At 38.6% G+C, this 17,635-nt stretch overlaps 1 protein-coding gene across 28 annotated transcripts in view; it reads right to left on the bottom strand.

The window, feature by feature from the left end:
* The window catches only part of PBRM1 (polybromo 1), a 120,456-nt gene that overhangs the window by 55,003 nt on the left and 47,818 nt on the right, over positions 1-17,635 (bottom strand). For 15 of the 28 annotated variants that reach the window (XM_078152315.1, XM_078152320.1, XM_078152300.1 and 12 more), the window contains 2 exons: positions 15,836-15,933; positions 8,076-8,352 (listed from right to left, as the gene is read on the bottom strand). In XM_078152315.1, the coding sequence (XP_078008441.1) occupies positions 8,076-8,352; positions 15,836-15,933 (375 nt within the window). Of the gene's footprint in view, positions 1-8,075; positions 8,353-13,654; positions 13,700-15,835; positions 15,934-17,635 lie in introns of all 28 variants that reach the window. The other 13 variants (XM_020971512.2, XM_020971510.2, XM_078152306.1 and 10 more) reach the window with 1 other exon arrangement.

The following is a 17,635-nucleotide window of genomic DNA, read 5'->3' as shown; positions in this document are numbered from 1 at the left end:
ACCACATACCGTGTGGCAATATAAGTGATCGTGGCACTTACAGTTCTACTACCGTCTGGATGATCCTATTTCCCTAGGAGTCATTTTTCCCGACGACCCCCTGGCACAGCTTAGGCGACATTCCCAGATATGGGGATGATACGCTCCTGTCCCTTCTGCCTTACATATCTCTTCATTATCGGGGTCCTGGTATCCAAGAGTATAATAGTAGCTAGCATTCCTATAATGCTTCAAGGTGTGTTTTCAAACATTTGTTATCTCATTTGGCCCTCACAATAGCCCTGTGAGGTAGGTGTTATTATTATCCTCATTTGACAGATGAGGGAACTGAGGCTGATTTGCTTAGGATGACACAGCTAGCTAAGTTTCTGGAATAGGATTTGAATTTGGGTCTCCTTGATTCTCAGCACTCCATCTACTTGGCCACGTAGCTGCCTCCAAAGCTAGAATGCACCTCCGAGGTCATCTAGTCCAACCTCTTCATTTTTAAACTTGAGGAAACTGAGGCCCTGAGATCTAAATAATGAGTCCAAGGTGGAATCTGAACTCAGATCTTCTGACTCTGGAGCCAGTGTTTTTCCTATATTACCACACCGAACTACAATGAATAAAAACCAATAGTCAACACTGGCGTTAACTTATAAAGCCTGTATCTACCCTTCTGCCTAGCATTCAAGGCTCTCAACAATCCCGTGCCTCCATATCTTTTAGCTTTCTACCATATTATTACCTGTAGGTAGTAGCAGGTAGCCTACCAGTAGGCCTGGACTCACCCCTCCCCACTCATCACCACTTCTGTCCCCTCTGACTCTGCTGTGATGAGACATCACATCAACAGCCATGCTAACCTGAAAGGTCTTGTTTTCTCTTTCCACCTGTTGAATTTTAGCCATCATTTAAACCTGATTCAAATACCATCTCTTCCATTAAGTTTCAGACCTAATTTCGAAGCACTTTTTTGGATAACTCTATTATGTACTACTATATATTACATTTATTAAGTGCCTACTTTGTGCCTGGCACTGTGACTGTGTTGGGCACTGGGGACAAAAAGTCAAAATGAAACAACACTTGCCCTCAAAGTGCTTACACTCTTTTGGGAGTCAACAACATTACACATAATTACACATAAGTAAATATAAAATACCCAAAGTAATTTAGGTGGGAGAGGAAGAGGTCTAACATGAATGGCAGTTTGGTGACACCAGATAAGGGATTCCAGAGGGCACAATGGAGGGGTAGGGAAGAGGGCCACCCGAGGAATGGGGATGATGTAGATGGGCAGGAGGAAAGAGCCAGTGGGAGTCAGGACAGGGAGCTGCAGCCTAGCCTGTCCACAGCTCTGAAGCACAGGGATACTGAGCAGAGCCACAGGGCAGCATGTTGTTAGAAGCTAAGGTGCCTTGGTCTGTTGTATCTCTCTGGGTTGGGGTCCTATTCCTTTACTGCAAAAATTCCTGAGGGGAAGAACAGGGTCCTGTCAAAGCTCAGCCCACATGAGGTACTTGGTGTTTGCTGCTGTTACAGAACGCCATACCACACAGCTTAATGAGAAGTGCTAGAATGCAAGATTCTATTGACTACTGCTTTGCTTTTACAAAAGTATTTGATTTGGTAGAACAAAATGCAGCCCTGAAGGTTCTCCTCAGATGGGGTATCCAAAGCACATAACAAAATCATACAAAACAATGACAGATGGAACTATGGTAAGAACCTCATTCAGCAACAGACTGCATATTGACAACGAGGAGGTATGGGACGACCCCAAAGTGTTCACAGACCTAGGCCTAGAAGGGACCTGAGAGGTCATCTAGTCCAACACTCAGGATGAGGAGACTGAAGCCCACAAGGTTAGAACTGAGGCCACCAGCAGCAGAGCTAAGACTGAACTTAGATCTAGGACTACAGACCTAGCATTGCCACTGCGGCCTGCCAATATCATGGAAGAGGACCTACAGAAAGTCCAAACAAAAGAAGAATTCCCTATGGATGGTGAGTTTCTCCTAAACATTTACATTAAGCCCCAAAGCACTGAAAAGCTTCACTGGAAAACACAGCAGTGGGAAAGATTGTTTTAAACATCCACACTGCATAAAAAAGTGGGTAAAAGATGCAGTCTTTGGAGAGGTAAACTGTTGAATTAATATGTCCATCTTGTACAGGTGATGCAGATAGACAACAAGTTGGGTACAGAATAAAGTAGCACAGGAAATCTGAGTGGACTGCACTTGAGAAAAGCTCAGTGTTTTCAATAATTCCCTAACTGATGGCTGCCACAAAAGCCAATCTCTTTAACACCAGTATTTTCCCAGTGATACGATACTGACTGCAAATCAGAGAATGCCAAAAACAATTTCTACTGCAGAAGTGGTGTAAAAGATGTTAAAGGGCAGGTATTACTGGAAAGGTAGTGGACTAGTCACATAGTGAGAATGAAACACAACAGGTGGACAGACAAGGTGGTGCACTGGCCCCACTGGAATATTTTAAAAAATAACAGCCACAACAACAAAAAAAACCAAGAGGAAGGCTGGCAGTGGGTTGGCTAGAACTTCTATCAAAGATTTTTCTATGGAAAACATGGAGAAGAATCACATAGAATGAGAAGGTGTGGAAAGGCTACGATCTGTTCCAGTAGAGAAAAGTACTTTCCCAATAAAATCACAGATCCCAAATAGCAAAACTTAAAGACCGTTACAGGTCCCTTGATTAAGCGGAGAAGTGGAACAATAAACAAACCTTACCTTCCAGGCTTCTTCTGCTATGCTGCATTCTGAGTAAGAATTAACAAAAGCGTTGTTAAAGTCACAGAACAGTAGAGTCCACTTTATAGAGAGTGGCCTCTCCCCCTTGGCTGACACTAATCAGTTCTCCTTTCTAAGTTCTATGGACAAGTAGTGTCTAAGGCACTGACAGTGGATAGGAATGACAGTATCATAGGTGCCCTTTCCATGATGCAATCCTTTATGCCAAATCTAATCTATCACTGGCCAAAAATGGGGGAGAGAAGAAAAAAGAGATTTATAAATGCTGTGGTATTTCTGGAAGAATGAAAGTAGATACAGGACAGCAAACTTATCAAACCAAAGGAAGGAAGAGGAACTTTCTCTTTGGTGTAATTGCAAAGATTTGAAACTTAATCTGTTACATATCAAAATCGATAATTTTGGGAAAGAATACGCTTTCAACTTCCGTGTAACCACTGAAATCTTATCCAACTGTCCTTGGAGAAATGTAGTCATTAGAACATGCCACACTAAATCTGAATGATTCATCCAATTCAGGATTCATTCTCTACACACAGGGTTTTACGTATGAGTGGGCCTCAGTAAGTATTTGTTGAATGAACTGACTGTAAAAGTAGAACCTATCTTTGGGTACTTTCAGAGGGGTGGTATGGTCTACTTTTGAGATTAAATTTTAATTTTTTGTAATTCTATTCCTTCTAATTTGGGGCAGAATAAGGGGAAATAGCTAGGTAGCTGAGTAATTAACAGTAGGAACAGAAGATGCCATTTTAAGGCCTATAAGAATACTAGATATTCTGATCTATGAAGGATTTCAGAATGAGCCAAGTTAGGCACAGAGGAGTTAAGGAGAATGCCATATGAGCTAAGTACCTTCCAGGTAAAAAATATGTAGTTTTATTTGCATTTCTAATTATCCTACCCTGATATATTATTTTTGTATGGTATAAATTCTTTTCTCTTGTAGTTAACCCTTAGAAAATGCCATTCTTATGAGCTTATGTACATAGAGACAGTGGACAGAAGGGGAAGTGAGGCAGATTCTAGAAAAGGGCATCCAGGTATGAGACCAGCATTAGGAGAAAAGTGAGAAGTAATTGGGAAATTCTCAACCAAAGGAATCAAACAGGATTAGAGCAGTGGGAAATCTAGAGATAGGCAGGCCTTGAGCTTGGGATGGGGCTGGAGGGGGAGGAATTCAATGATCAGAGAAGGCCTGGAAAGTAGTAAATAGTGAAAGTCCTGAGGTCAAAGTCAAAAGCCCTTTGAATTGGCTCTCAGGGGGAACTGGTATCCTGATAAGATGCAAAGGTTGGGCAAGACCTAAGGAGCAGGACTGAATCCTTCACATAAATGGAACTTCCCCCAATCCTAGATACCTCCGACAGGCCATTATGGCTAGACTGTCCATGGATCTGTCTAAAACCTTCTTGAATTTTGAATGTTTTCAGCTTATACCACTTATCAGAATAACAAATGCCTTAATTTACTACCAAATGTGTAGCCTTTCAAGAATGAAAGGAGATAACTTTAGTCAATTTGGGAGTTCTTTCAGCTGAGGAAGGATGAGAAACTGAAGAATGAAATTCTGAAGACACAAAGGAAAACAATTTCAATGAGGAAAAATGGGAATTGCCTGGAGACCAATGGGCGAACAGAGAATTCACCTGATAATTCATTTTTAAACATGTATATAAGGGATGGAAGCAAGGAAAGGTAATAGAAACTAACCATGCTGTTCATAGTGAGCAGGAGGTAAGATTACTACTCAAGTGGATGGATCAGTGATCGCTGACAAGGGAAGGTGAGCCACTCAATTCTCATTTTTGAAATCTGTTTTCTTGGCCAAGGACAATGACTTTTGGATTGGAAAAAAAGAAACCAAAACAAACAAAACAAAACAAAATTGGCTAAGGAGGAGTAGCTATCTAAGGATGGTAGAAGTACTTAGCTGCCCTTGATGAAACTGACTCACCTGGCCAAATGAAAGTTCTGAAAGAAATGACAGAAGTGAACACTGGGTAGTCAATATCTGAAAGATAGTAGAGGAATAGAGGAAATACATCCAGACTAGAGAAGTGCAAATATCATCTGCATTTTTAAAACAGGAAGGAAACAGTCAGCAAACCTCACACTGATTCTTGGAAAAATTCTAGGATACACAGTTATCCCTTACATATCATGGGGATTAAGAGCATGGGGCCTCACAATCTGGAAAACCCACATAAAATTTTTTGGCCCTCCCTTCGTACCAAAGAAGTTGTCTGAATTATTATGGTATTAAAAGAAAAAATACGATTTTATAAAATATTACATATATACACGTACATACATATTTTATGCATTTCTGAGTTTCTAAACTTTTTCTGTGTTGTTTACTGGCCTTAGTGTGTCATCTGTAGCTTCGGTAAAACTTCCAAAAAATTCCCATTTAATTTCTTATGCTGACCCTCAGTATGCCGAAACTGTGATGGGGAAAGTTGTGATGTGGAAGGGATAACTGTATTAAACGAGCAGTTAGTAAACATTAGAAAAGGAAGTAGTGATCACTAAGAACAGTATGGTTTCAGCAAAAACTAACTTTATTTCCTTTTTTGACGTGGTTACTAAACTGGTAGATTAGACGAATGTTATGGTCATAGTTTACCTAGACTTTAACAAAGCATTTCATAAGGTACCATGAGATTCTTGCAGAAAAGATCAAGAGATGTATGTTCTACACAACAGAACAATTAGATGGACTCAGAACTAGCTGAATGGTCCAAAATGAAAAAGGAGTTATTCACTGATTTCACGTCAACTTAGAAGGAGGTCTCCAGTGCAGTGCTTGGCCCTGTGGTATTTCACATTTTTATCACTGACTTAGATAAAGGCATAGATGGTATCCATACAAAATTTTCAGATGCCTCAACTCTGGGAGGAATAGCCAACATAGCAGATAACAAAGTCAGGATCTCAAAAGATGATAACAGGCCATAAAACTGGGCTGAATCTAATAAGATGAAATTTAATTGGGACAAATGTAAAATCTCACCCTTACACTTAAGAAACTGACTTCATAATATGAAACAGGGAAGGTGTAGTTAGAAAGAAGTTGGTCTGAAAAAGACATGGGGTTTTATTGGACTAAAAGCTCAATGTGAGTTAACTGGCAACATGACCAGCCGAAAAAAAGCTAATGTGATCTTGGGCTGCATTAAGAGAGGCATAGCTTCCAGGAATAAAGAGGAGATCATCCTTCTACCTGTTCAGACCACATCTTGGAGCACTGTGTTCAGTTCTGGCTGCCACAGTTTCTAAGGAGACTGATAAACTGAAGAGTGGCCAGAATGGTGAAGGGCCTCAAGTCTATGCCATACGAACTGTCTGAGGGAACTGGGGAATATGTGGCCTAGAAAAGAGATGGCTCAGTGAAAAATATGTCTTCAAGTATCTGAAAGGATATAATGTGGAAAAAGAAATAGATTCTTTCTGTCCTGAGAGGCAGAATTTGGAGTAATGGAGAGAACTTGCAAAGAGGCAAGTTTAGGCTTGATGTCATACAATCTTCCAAACAATTTGAGCTCTTTGAAAGTGGAAAGTGCTGCAGGAGACTGTGGGCTCCCCCTCACTGGAAGGCTTCAAGCAAAGACTGGATGGCCACTTGGGGGCTGTAGCAGAGATTCTTTTCTTGGCTCTGAGTTGGCTTAGATGGTCACTGAGGTCCCTTCCACCTCTGAATTTCTGTGATTCCTCTTCATTATCGCCTTCTCCAGTTTCATTTTGGTTTTCTTAAGCCAATTGTTGCTTCATATTTTATTGAACCAGGGTTATAACTCTTATGTTTGTTAGCACGTGTTAGGTATGTTCTAGTGAGGAGTCCATGTATGGGTTGGACTCAATGATCCCTAAGGTCCCTTTCATCTCTCAAATTCTGTGATTTATGTGTCTGATAAACTGATTATGGCTGATCTATACCTTATACCTTAGGTGTTGTCTTGCAAAGCAATCTTTAAAATCCCAATCATTTTGAAAAGGGTGGTCCAACTTTATTTTCAAGTTAAATCTTTATTTTCATCCTCTCATTTAAGTCAAATTGTTTTCACTATTATTTTTTCACAACACATCAAAATAACCCTAGCCATGCATAACCTATAAGTATTCTAATAGCTAAACATGAAATAGATAAGCAGAAAATCCATATGAACATTATGATACAACTTTTTTTCAGACATTTTTGCAAAGAAACGATAAAAAATTCATATGCTTTGACCCAGTGATTATACAACTAGGTACATATTCCAAGGAGGTCAAAGACAAAAACAAAATCCAATATACATTAAAATATTCAGAGCAGCTTTTTTCTTTTTTTGTAGTAGCAAAGAACTGGAAACAAAGCGCTGTTTGTGGAATGACTGAATAAACTGTGGTATATCAAAATAAGGAAATATCGTGGAGTAAGAAATGAATATGAGAAATTTGCAGAAGCATGGGAATTGTATGAACTTATAGAGAACATGTATGAACTTATGGATATTAAAATTAACAGAACTAAAATAATAATGATAGCACTACAATAATGTAAACAAAAGATCACAAGAGAAAGCCAAAGTTAGAGCAAATGAAAAGCCAATAACTGTCCTGATAATGAATAGGTAAAGAACACAGCTTCCTCTCTCTGCAAAGAGGAAGATGAATACCAGGGAAGAATGTTATATACACATTGTCAATTGAAGTCACTGTACAGGATTGTTTTTGCTTAACTTTTTTCTTTATCCAAAGTGACATTTCAATTTAGAGAGGGTAGCACTTTCAGAACTGAATGTGATTTAAAACAAAAGACATCAATTAAACTTATTTTAAAAAAAACTTTTTTGTTTGCTTTTTTATTTAGGAATAGTAATTAGCATAACTACTAAACGGAATGACCTAAAAAAACACAATTATAAACATTTTCATAGTACAAATATTTGTTTGTTTTATGGGTCAATGTGACCAAAAAAAATTCCTAACAAGCTTTTCTGCACTTATCTAGGCTGGTCTTCAGATGGAACAAAGTCTATCATTAGGGCCCATACTGAAGCTTGGTAGGATCTACCAGAACTCATACCCTGCTGGCAGAACTTTTGAGAATTCTGAGTTGCATCTGTGCTGTAAGAAGGCAATGAAGGAGGACTTTTGTGGAGGGGCTATGATCTGCTCTGGTGGACAGAATACCCATAATCATGAAATCATAGTTTCAGAGAAGGAGAATGAGAGAGAGAGAGAGAGAGAGAGTGAGAGTGAGTGTGTGTGTAACTCTGCCCTGAAGCCCCAAAAGGAAATGTGTTTATGAGGTATGAACAGTACCTGTGAGCCTTCTTCATTATAGTGTCTGGCATTTCGAAACATCAGCTTCATATCTTCCATCATCGCCTCTTCTCCTGCATACTTGTCATTACGAATGTTATGCTCAATAATTTTTAAGTCCATTGGTTCCAAGATGATTTTGTAATAATCAGGGTAGTCCTTTTTAGATGGCTTAACCATAAACAGATCACAGAGTCTTCTGCCTGTACCTGGCTCTCGAGCTTCAAGAACAACGTTGAATAAAATTTTCATTCGCTGCTTTCTTATGTTCTTTTTACTGTTAAGGGAGCAAAGGAATAGACAACTTAATTTCTTCTTTTCACAAGGGTGGAAATTGAAATGGCACTGCTTTCTTTCTCTATCTGGTAGGCACTTCATAGTGATTATGCCTCCCTTTGCCATATATGCCTACAAACAATGCCATGTGCTAAGTCAATACTTTGGGAGCTGTCAGGGGAAAGGTAACTTTTAACAAACAGGCACAGCCAAATTTCTAAAATAGTTTACAACAGGGAGGCTGTGTCAGAACTGGCAAACAGATCTCTAGGCTAATGGATCTTAGGGAGAGATATCTGTCTTTATAACACTTTCCAGTGAGTCCAATTTTCATGAAGAGATGTGACCTGACATGCAGGAAGAATGAAATCTTTTAACAACTATTACCCAGTTTCAGCTTTTAAGACTCATACAGCAAGGCTGCAGTTAAACTGAGTAATGTTCTTTTCCTACAAATACACTTAACATTTATCAAGGAACCACAGTAGAAAGAGAAAATCCCTAATGCCTGAGGTCCTCCCTAAGGTTTAATCATCTTGGTTGCTAAGAAGCTTGTGTAAAATGTGCATGTCTACATAGTGGATTAGCATTTCCCCACCAGCGTCATAAGGGAACACCTATATGTTACACATTTCACTGGTACATCATGGCAAATCCTAGTTTCTCTTCTTCCCCTGTGTGAACTTCTGCCAGGCCAACCCTTTTTCTCATTCTGTTTCTGACCTGCAACAATCAATGCCAATCTTAAGTAAGAAGCTAGTTTGGGGTTATTTGGGGGTGTAGGTGGTCTATGGCTTATCCAAACCTCTCATGTGGCTGGTGCCAATTTTTTTTTATTAATGTGTGTGGAATTCCCACCCCACAATTTCATTTCCCCTCCAGTTAGGAAATGATAAACTTAGAAACTAATAAGGGTGATATGGAGAAGTGTTATGCCAGGTAACAGAATTTAGACTATAAAGGACCTTAGAGAACATTTAGTCCAACCCCCTCATTTTACAACTGAGGAAACTGAGGTCTAGAGAGGTTCAGTGACTTGCCCAAGGTCACACAGTGAGTTAGTGGCAGAGTCAGCACTAGAACCCAGGTCTCCTGCTTTCCGGTCCAGGGCTCTTATGTCATAAGCCTTTGGTGGTGAACTCCCAGCTGAACTGGAACCAGTAGCCTCCAAGTAAGCAGCTGAGGCAGATAACCTAAAAGTAAGAAGAAACGGCTGTGCAGAGACTTGGCGGCAAATGTTTTTTGTCTGCTTCCTAGTCTATAGTTCAAAAGTTGTCCCTAGGCACAAGCTAAGTGGCTGGGAGAGTCTATCCATCCCTAAATAGACTTCGCCCACTGACACTCTGAGTTATGAAACTTCTAAGTGTCAGAGGTTTTCCTCTCAAAAATTCAACAAAGCATTAAAACAAACAAGCAAATGGTCAGGCAAAGACATTTCTGTGCTTACATTATGATTCTAAAATACATTTGAGTGTCTATTGACTCTGTAAAGCTAACATTTTAAAAGGTTATGGCAAGCTGGATGGAGGAGGTTATCTAGAAGAAAAAACACACACAGAGGCTCACTGTTTCTATTTAAAGAATCACTGTTATTCTCTGATGGTAGGTGCATTTTCCCTCTGATCATTCATGGCTGTTATGGGCTTCTGGAGCACTGTGACATTAGCTTTTATGTCTTTAAAAAAAAAACAAAATACATCACTTTGTTAAGTGATAGCTCTTCTTGACGGCTTTGTCTAAAACTTCAGTGTAATTTGGAAGCAGTTTCCTTTGATAGATGTGATGAAGCCAAAGAGACATCCCATGATAAAGACATGGTAGGAATAGCTTTCCTATCCCAAACTTTTAGCAACCAGACAATGAGAAACTTTACACCTGACATTAAGGCTTAGGATACAGGTTATTTTGACCCTCAGACTTTATAAAACAGGCCTCCAGGTCCAAAGCTTGAAGAAAGCAAATATAATGTCTGCAGGTCCTATGTCACAAAACCTGAATGTCTGACTTTCTGAGAGTTCAACTTTAAAGTAAACAAACTCAAGAATTCCATTCTGAAATCATAATCAGCTCAAAAAACATCTCTTAAAAAAGGGACTTAGAGGGGCAGCTAGGTAGCACAGTGGATAGAGCACCGGCCCTGAAGTCAGGAGGACCTGAGTTCAAATCCGGCCTCAGACCAAACACTTGACACTTACTAGCTGTGTGACCCTGGGCAAGTCACTTAACCCCAACTGCCTAAAAGCAAAAAAAAAAAAAAGAGGGGGGGCCTAGAAAGTGTGTGTTTTTGTTGCTTTAACAGAAACATTCTAATGGGAGAGGAGATGATTTCTCATTTTTGGTTGACTGGAATCTATCCCTGGTTATACACCAAATTGCTATCAGGCTAGAGCATTGGAAGTAATTTTTTTCATTTGGGAACTTTATCAACTTTTAGAGAAGGAGAGGAATAGTTTTTAAATAAATCCGGAAGCAATTATAACAAAGGCAGAGCGTTTGCATTTTCCCAGACATGTAGCTACACAGCAAGCTTAACTGAATCTTTTACATTATGCTATAAACATTGAGAGGTCTGACTACTCTTGGCTGTTGTCAGATAGACAACTGATGATAGATGGTCATTTTGTCTCCAATGACTGACACCTGCAGGCAGCCTTTAGTGAGACAAGTCCCAAATCTGAAATCAAAAAGGACATAACCAGGAAACTACTTTAATCTGATGCTTAAAACTCAATTTGCTATAAATTTTTGTACATTAAAAATACTACCCTCCCCTCCACCTAACTCACTTATTACTACAGAAGATGTGAGATAGTCCTAACCGTATTTTAGGTCTTTTTTCTCCTGATGCTCTATTAGAAGTTTATGCTAAATAAGCCTGCTTCATGGCTTTCAAAGACAAACTAGCCTTGGGAAGTCAGACAAAAAGAATGGTTGCTTACAAAAGTGTATGCTTTTCTATTTTTCCTTACCATTTTTCTTTTCTTCTTTTCATACATTCATGATACCCAATAAGAACTTAAAAATAGAACTTCCTTATGCCTTTCTACTTTTCTTAAGTTGAAAACCTGAAAATGAAGCAATTGACTACAGGGAGTGGATACAGCAGCATTCTGTGGAAGAACTCAGATGTACACTCAGGAGAGCTAGGTGCATCCTACTGGCTGGGCAATCCTTATAAAGTGGGGAAATCATGATTGTCAGGCATTTTGGATTTCACCGAGAAAGAAATCCTGGTGTACCTCCTAGTATAGTGCCTAAACAACAGATGCTTAATAAACACTTTTACCGATTTCCACATAAATTCAAGATCCTTTGCAGGTATAAGGGATTTCGTGAAATTTTTATGAAGAATAAACAGATGAGTGCCTCATGTCATGAGTGAAAACATCTAAAAATCTAGGGGAAGTCAATATTAATCTTGGAATAGAAGTAAAACGCTTCCTTCCCCCTTGACATTCACTCTTAATTTGTAACAGTGTTGGAGAGATATTATCTGTCTCTCAGTTAAAGAAATGTAATTTAGTTTACTGCCTGTTGTGACTTATCTGCTCTGAAGATTAAGTATATAGTTGGGAGGGAAGAGGAGACTAAAAGAGTTCTAGCCCAAACTACTACCCAAATACTGTTGTCATATGATATGCTTCCAGATACTGTTCCATCACTCCACAATCATAGTGAAACTCTTGATTGTTTCTTCTATATCCCTTACCTCTATCTTCTCACCACTAAGTCTCTTCTGGACCCAAATCTAATTGGGCTTCAGCTATTACCAGTCAAGTGGCTATCAGTCCAAGTGGGAGCTTTACTCTCATTCTGCAGGACCGATTTTTAACACTGGTGACTCTCAGCTTCTGTTTCTACAATATGTGCTTTTCTGGCTTATCTCACATTCATTCATTCAAAATTCAACAGTTATTTATTTATGTACCCACTCATAAGCTCAGACTACACCTATTGAAACAGTTCCTTTTCTCTCTCTCCAATACTGACTTCTTCTAACCATTAACTCTGAACATCCTTTGACTCTTCTCATTTTGTGGGGAGCCCATCTCTTTACATGGTTTCAATGACCATTACAAGGAGAATAGTTCTCAGATGTTATCATTACTCTCTACTTCTCCAGTACTGATCTTGTACCTTCTTTTGCATGATCACCTAAAATTCAGTATGTCTAAAACTAAATTCAAATTTTATTTGCTTTGCTATCATCATCAACAGACCTGAGGGTAATGCTTAAAACTTTAGAGCTGTTTTACACTTCTTGCTCTCCTCAGCCTTTGACATTAAGGATTAACAATTCTACTACCAATTCTTCTAAATCATATTTTAGATCTACTCCATTCTTCCATTTTCAAAGCTAAAGCTCTGGTCCATAATCTAACTACCTCATTACTGCTCGGAACATACTAGGTCTACCTTCATTTTTTGCTCCTTCTTCATTCCACCTCTATTCACACCCACAAGCAGAACAAAAATCACTTCCCTTGCAGTTTCATATTCATTACTATTCTCCTTCTCAGAGGCTCACAGTAGATCTTAACTGCTGTTTTAATCAACATAAAACCTCTGGGCTTTGAGGCCCTTTATCAAGTTATAACCAACCCAATAATCAGTTACTGCCTGACTTGCACTCATCATTTCAGATGAGCAAACTTCATCTTTCCCTTTACTTTCCTCACTCATCAACACTTATCTCATTCAATGACACCTTCCCAGACTAACTAGATCTGAGTCTAGGAACTAAATATCAAATGTTTCTTTACTGAAAATCTACTATGCGTACAGCCTACTTAAGGTTGTATTAAGGGGAGTTGCATTTGAGGGCAGTATTTCATTATGCTGCAAATAACTGAAACACTCTGAATTTGTTGTTTTAAACGGACCTTATGTTGTTTGTTAATAGGCATGAAAAGATAATTTTAGAGGATTTTAGTACAAGCGTTCTGCCAAAGTTTTGCTTAAACAAAACAAAATTATATTCTACCACTGTGGAAAAGTTTGAGAACAACTAATGTAGGTGATACCAGTGGAGCACAATCCTTGCCCTCAATAAATTTACTAACAGATAAGGCATTTTTGGCTCTCTTAGTAAAGCTAGTGACAAGTCCCTGGTCTAGGCGTCCTGTTAACTTGTATTATTGAGGACACTCTTTACACTCTGGAGGTGCTACCACTTTTTATTAAAATAGCCTGGTGCTAAAAATAAAGCTTTAGGTTTCCCTGTCCACCTAAATAATGGTGACCACATCCCAGAAAAGGTTAACCTTTAGAAGTACGTTTATGCATAAAAAATGTGTGCACACCTGGATAGCCTCCTGAGGCCCAACATCTCATTGTCATGAGTGTTCCTGGGAAAGCAGAAACAAATATTTTACATGTGGAAAGAAACAAAATAAGCAAACATCAGATAGACATATATAAACTAAATGTGGCTGAGAAAAAGGCAAGTGGCTCTTTGTCCCCAAAGATTAAAGATAAAAGGGGTATCTGGAAACCCTTCAACAATGAAAATTAAGCTTTATCGTTGGTGTTTTGGGGAAGAAGAGGAGGAGCTTCACTGTCATGAGGGACAGAGAAGACCACATGCAATTGCACTTGTACTGAGGCATTAATAAGGCGATAAGGCAGACATAGAAGCACACTACAGTTAATCCTCAGCTCTGGCAGCACTCAGACAGCTTAGTAATCAGGTGAAGCTCTGTGAACACATATACTGATTCCTATAGCAAAGTTTGACATTAGCCTGGTTAAGTGAGCGTGTTTATTCTACACTTTATGGAGGCACACCTGCCAAAGTAATCAAGCTCCCAAAGGCAGTCTGCTATACTTCTCTTTTCCTGGACTACTTTTCCCCTTTTCTCCCAAGAAGGATTAGCCTATCTCACAAATATTTAATTCACCTCACAATTATTCAAGTTGCATTTCATCTCTGAATTTCTAGGCTATAGCTTTTACTGCTCCCAAATATAATCTATATTTATTCTGTTTTCTTATTTATGTTTGATCATTTATTGTATGTATCATTTCCTGAGGACTCTGGATAGTGACAAAAAGTTTTCATCAGAGCTAGAATCATTATCCCCAAAGCACACTATTTAATTTTCTTTTACTGGTGGCTTAATGGCAAAGAAATTTATTTAATTTTATGGAATGCATCCTGTACATTTCAAGCCAACAACACTTATAGTTTGTGTGGCTCTGTCCTGGGTTGAGTTGGCTTTGGAAGTTTTTAAAGACCTATCTTTTCCTTTAGTAATGGTAATAAACTGTCTCATCATTCATTACCTTCATTACCTTCTTTGCCTGAAAAGTATCTTTGATTGCTGACTGAGTTAGAAAACACAGGTAGTGATGTAGTATAAATTGCACTCACAGACAGTCTTGATTTGATGTTTCTGATCTTGTTTCACATTTTTTCCATCCTTCCCCCTCATACAAGCAATTAAGAACTTACAAGATTGAAATTCATAGGCCAGAAGTGGTGATTCTCATTTCAGGATGCACTGACTTATTTAGCTATGGGAGTCTATCAAAATAAATGTATTTTCAAAGCAAAAGTTCTCCTCCCCCCATGTTGGTATAAAAGGGAACAGATTGAGCAGCTTCTCATTTTTAAACAACTGACTAGATTTAAACCTATGTCCCTCGTTAAAGAAGTATATGTAGAAAATCACGTAAGCAATCACTAATTTACCCCTTCCAGTTCAACCTGTTGGGCTTCATGGTCAACCATATTTTATTCTTTATATTTGGCTTAATCTCTTATCAATTATTCCACAAACTGCAGGGCCTGCTGTGTGGAAGAGCCTAAGACAGTGGAAGTTGGGGAGAAAAAGCATCTCACAGCATCGGAATCAATCTGAGAAGCCCCATAGAAATGCTCTAAGACAACAGAGCTGGGTGGATGGAGCTGCTGGAAGTTTTACGGCCAACAAACACCTTTTCCAGAAACCTCCTCAAAGGCAAGGAGGCAGGCTAAGAAAAGCTGAGGCTAAGGTTACGGAGAAGGGCATGGATCTTCTGTCTTAATGATTTCACGAACTGCATGAAGACATGATTTAGTATTCTGTGATTTGACATCTTAAAAATAAGATCAGAATAATAAGGAAAAATAAAAACTTACTTTACTGAAAACAGTCCAGATGTTCTTAACTAATTTTAGTTAGTATTAAATTGCTAAAGTCTTTGCAGGGACAGGATTTAAAATCTAGAAAGAACTACTCTTGATTCTTCTGTGGCTTTCTAAAAATATTAATTTTTTTGCAAATATGAAAAGGAAAGCTATAAGAACTAGTGGAGTATTTTAATGCTTAAGAAAGCAATATTAATGTCTGATTTAAAACTGATATTCTGATATGAAAAGTTATCAAAGAATCTAAATGGACAATTATACAATTCATACTCGATAGCATATTTACCTTCCTTAAGCCAAAAGACAAGCTAAAGAAGTGAAGGAGAAAGAGTTACGGCTAAGAGAAAAGTACCTTTTTCTTTTGGCACTCCCAGTGTCAGAAGTGGCTGAAGAGATCATACTGTCGCCGTCCTCAATGTCGTCTCTTCTAGCAAGCTCCTTCTTCTTTGCCTGAAAGAGAACAAATCCCTGGAGTCAGGCTTACTCTACTAAATACTCTTGGAATACATGAATAATAAAGAGCCGCAAAGATCAGATTCACACTGAAAGATACAACTACAAGTAGGATGCATGAATATTAAAGCACCATTACAAATTTTCAATAACCACAAATTAATGAAAGTCTGCCAGACAAAAAAGTGGGTCAAAGAAGGACCTAGATATTTAAGGAATCAATTCTAGCCAACAGCATTTAAGACTACAAAATACCTGAACTAGCCCCTTAAAAGTTCTAACAAATGAGACTTAAGATGCCAATGCTTCCTTCCTCTGGTGGCCATATTAAGTGGTATTCTTTTCATGCAACTTTAAAAAAATTCTATGAGTGCCTTTTATTTCAGAGGGGCAGTCTCGCTGAAAACAATGGAAGTTTGAAGAGAGAGCTGAAAGAAGATATACTTTTCAAGCAACACATGAATTTTTAAAGCTCTTCTACCAAACAGAACAGAAGCCCTAACCCAGCAGGCTGACATAACATAGATATAGCACTTAACAACAAATAATAAGTTCATAAAATCTGCGGTGGCCTTTGCAACTACTGTTGTCCATTTAAAATTCTTTCATTCACTAAACATTTATTGAATGCCCACTAAGTGTACAGCATTACACTAGGTGCTGAAAAACAAAATAAAACATGGTTCCTGCCCTCAAGGAACTTAAAGTTCCACAGGTGAGAGATAAGATATGGGCAGGAAGTGATAGATGAATACAAGGTAAAAATACTACTCTTCAGGTGGGCCTGGTATCAGAAGTTACGGGATCCTTGCAGTTGGAGATTGCAGCATCCTGAAAACAGAGATCACGTCTTCTCTGCTTACTACATTTTTGTGTTGTTTTCTATTGCAACTATTGTGCTATGAAAATTAAGATTAAGGAGTGTTCTCTTCTACCTGGGAAGGCTTCATGGAGGAGGTAATACTTGAACTGGGTCTTGATGTATGGAGAAGATTTCAAGAAGTGGGAAATACATTCTAAGGTGCAAAGATAGACATTAAAGTGTGGACTACATTGGGTGAATAACAAATAGTCTGATTTGGCTGGAACATAAAATATTTTCAGGGAAGCAGTATGAGATAAAGTAAGAAAATTAAATTGGAATTTTGTAGGGGCCAGAAATGCTAAGTTCAGGAGTTTGGACAATATTTGATAGGCCTGAGGTGGTCTTTGTCTATTAATTCTCCAAGACTCTCTTAGACATCAAAGCCCTATGGAAAAAATAAAACTGTGAAGTATGAGAAGTTTGTTTTTTGCGTCCCTAACTTTCCTTTTTATTCCAATGATTATGTCCCATCCTGCTTCTCTAGGTGTCAGTGATGTCATGTTCTCTCTACTGTCCTGCTAAGACAATTTTAAGGAAACGAATTTACAACGTAGGATAAATGCCTAATAAGAGTTTTTGTATTTTAAAAGGGACAGATATTAACAACAAGGTAGAGTACTGAGTCAAAAGCACAAAGCTCTAAAGGTGGAAGATTTCAAGTACCAGTGAACCAGCAGGTGAGGTATTGCTTATAGAAGGAGGGCTTTCTAAATATCAATGTGCAGAAAGACAGTGTCTGGCACCCACGTGTATGTATGGCCCTGTCTGCAGTATCAGTGGTTCCTGAGACTGTGTTGCCGACTATAAGAAGATGGTCAACAGGATTTGTGTGTA

The sequence above is a fragment of the Phascolarctos cinereus genome, unplaced genomic scaffold (genome assembly GCF_003287225.1).
Source record: "Phascolarctos cinereus isolate Bilbo 61053 unplaced genomic scaffold, phaCin_HiC Scaffold_4;HRSCAF=312, whole genome shotgun sequence".
Taxonomy (NCBI): Eukaryota; Metazoa; Chordata; class Mammalia; order Diprotodontia; family Phascolarctidae; genus Phascolarctos; species Phascolarctos cinereus.
Note: the sequence above shows the minus strand (reverse complement) of the source record. Positions and strands in the feature narration are given on the sequence as shown.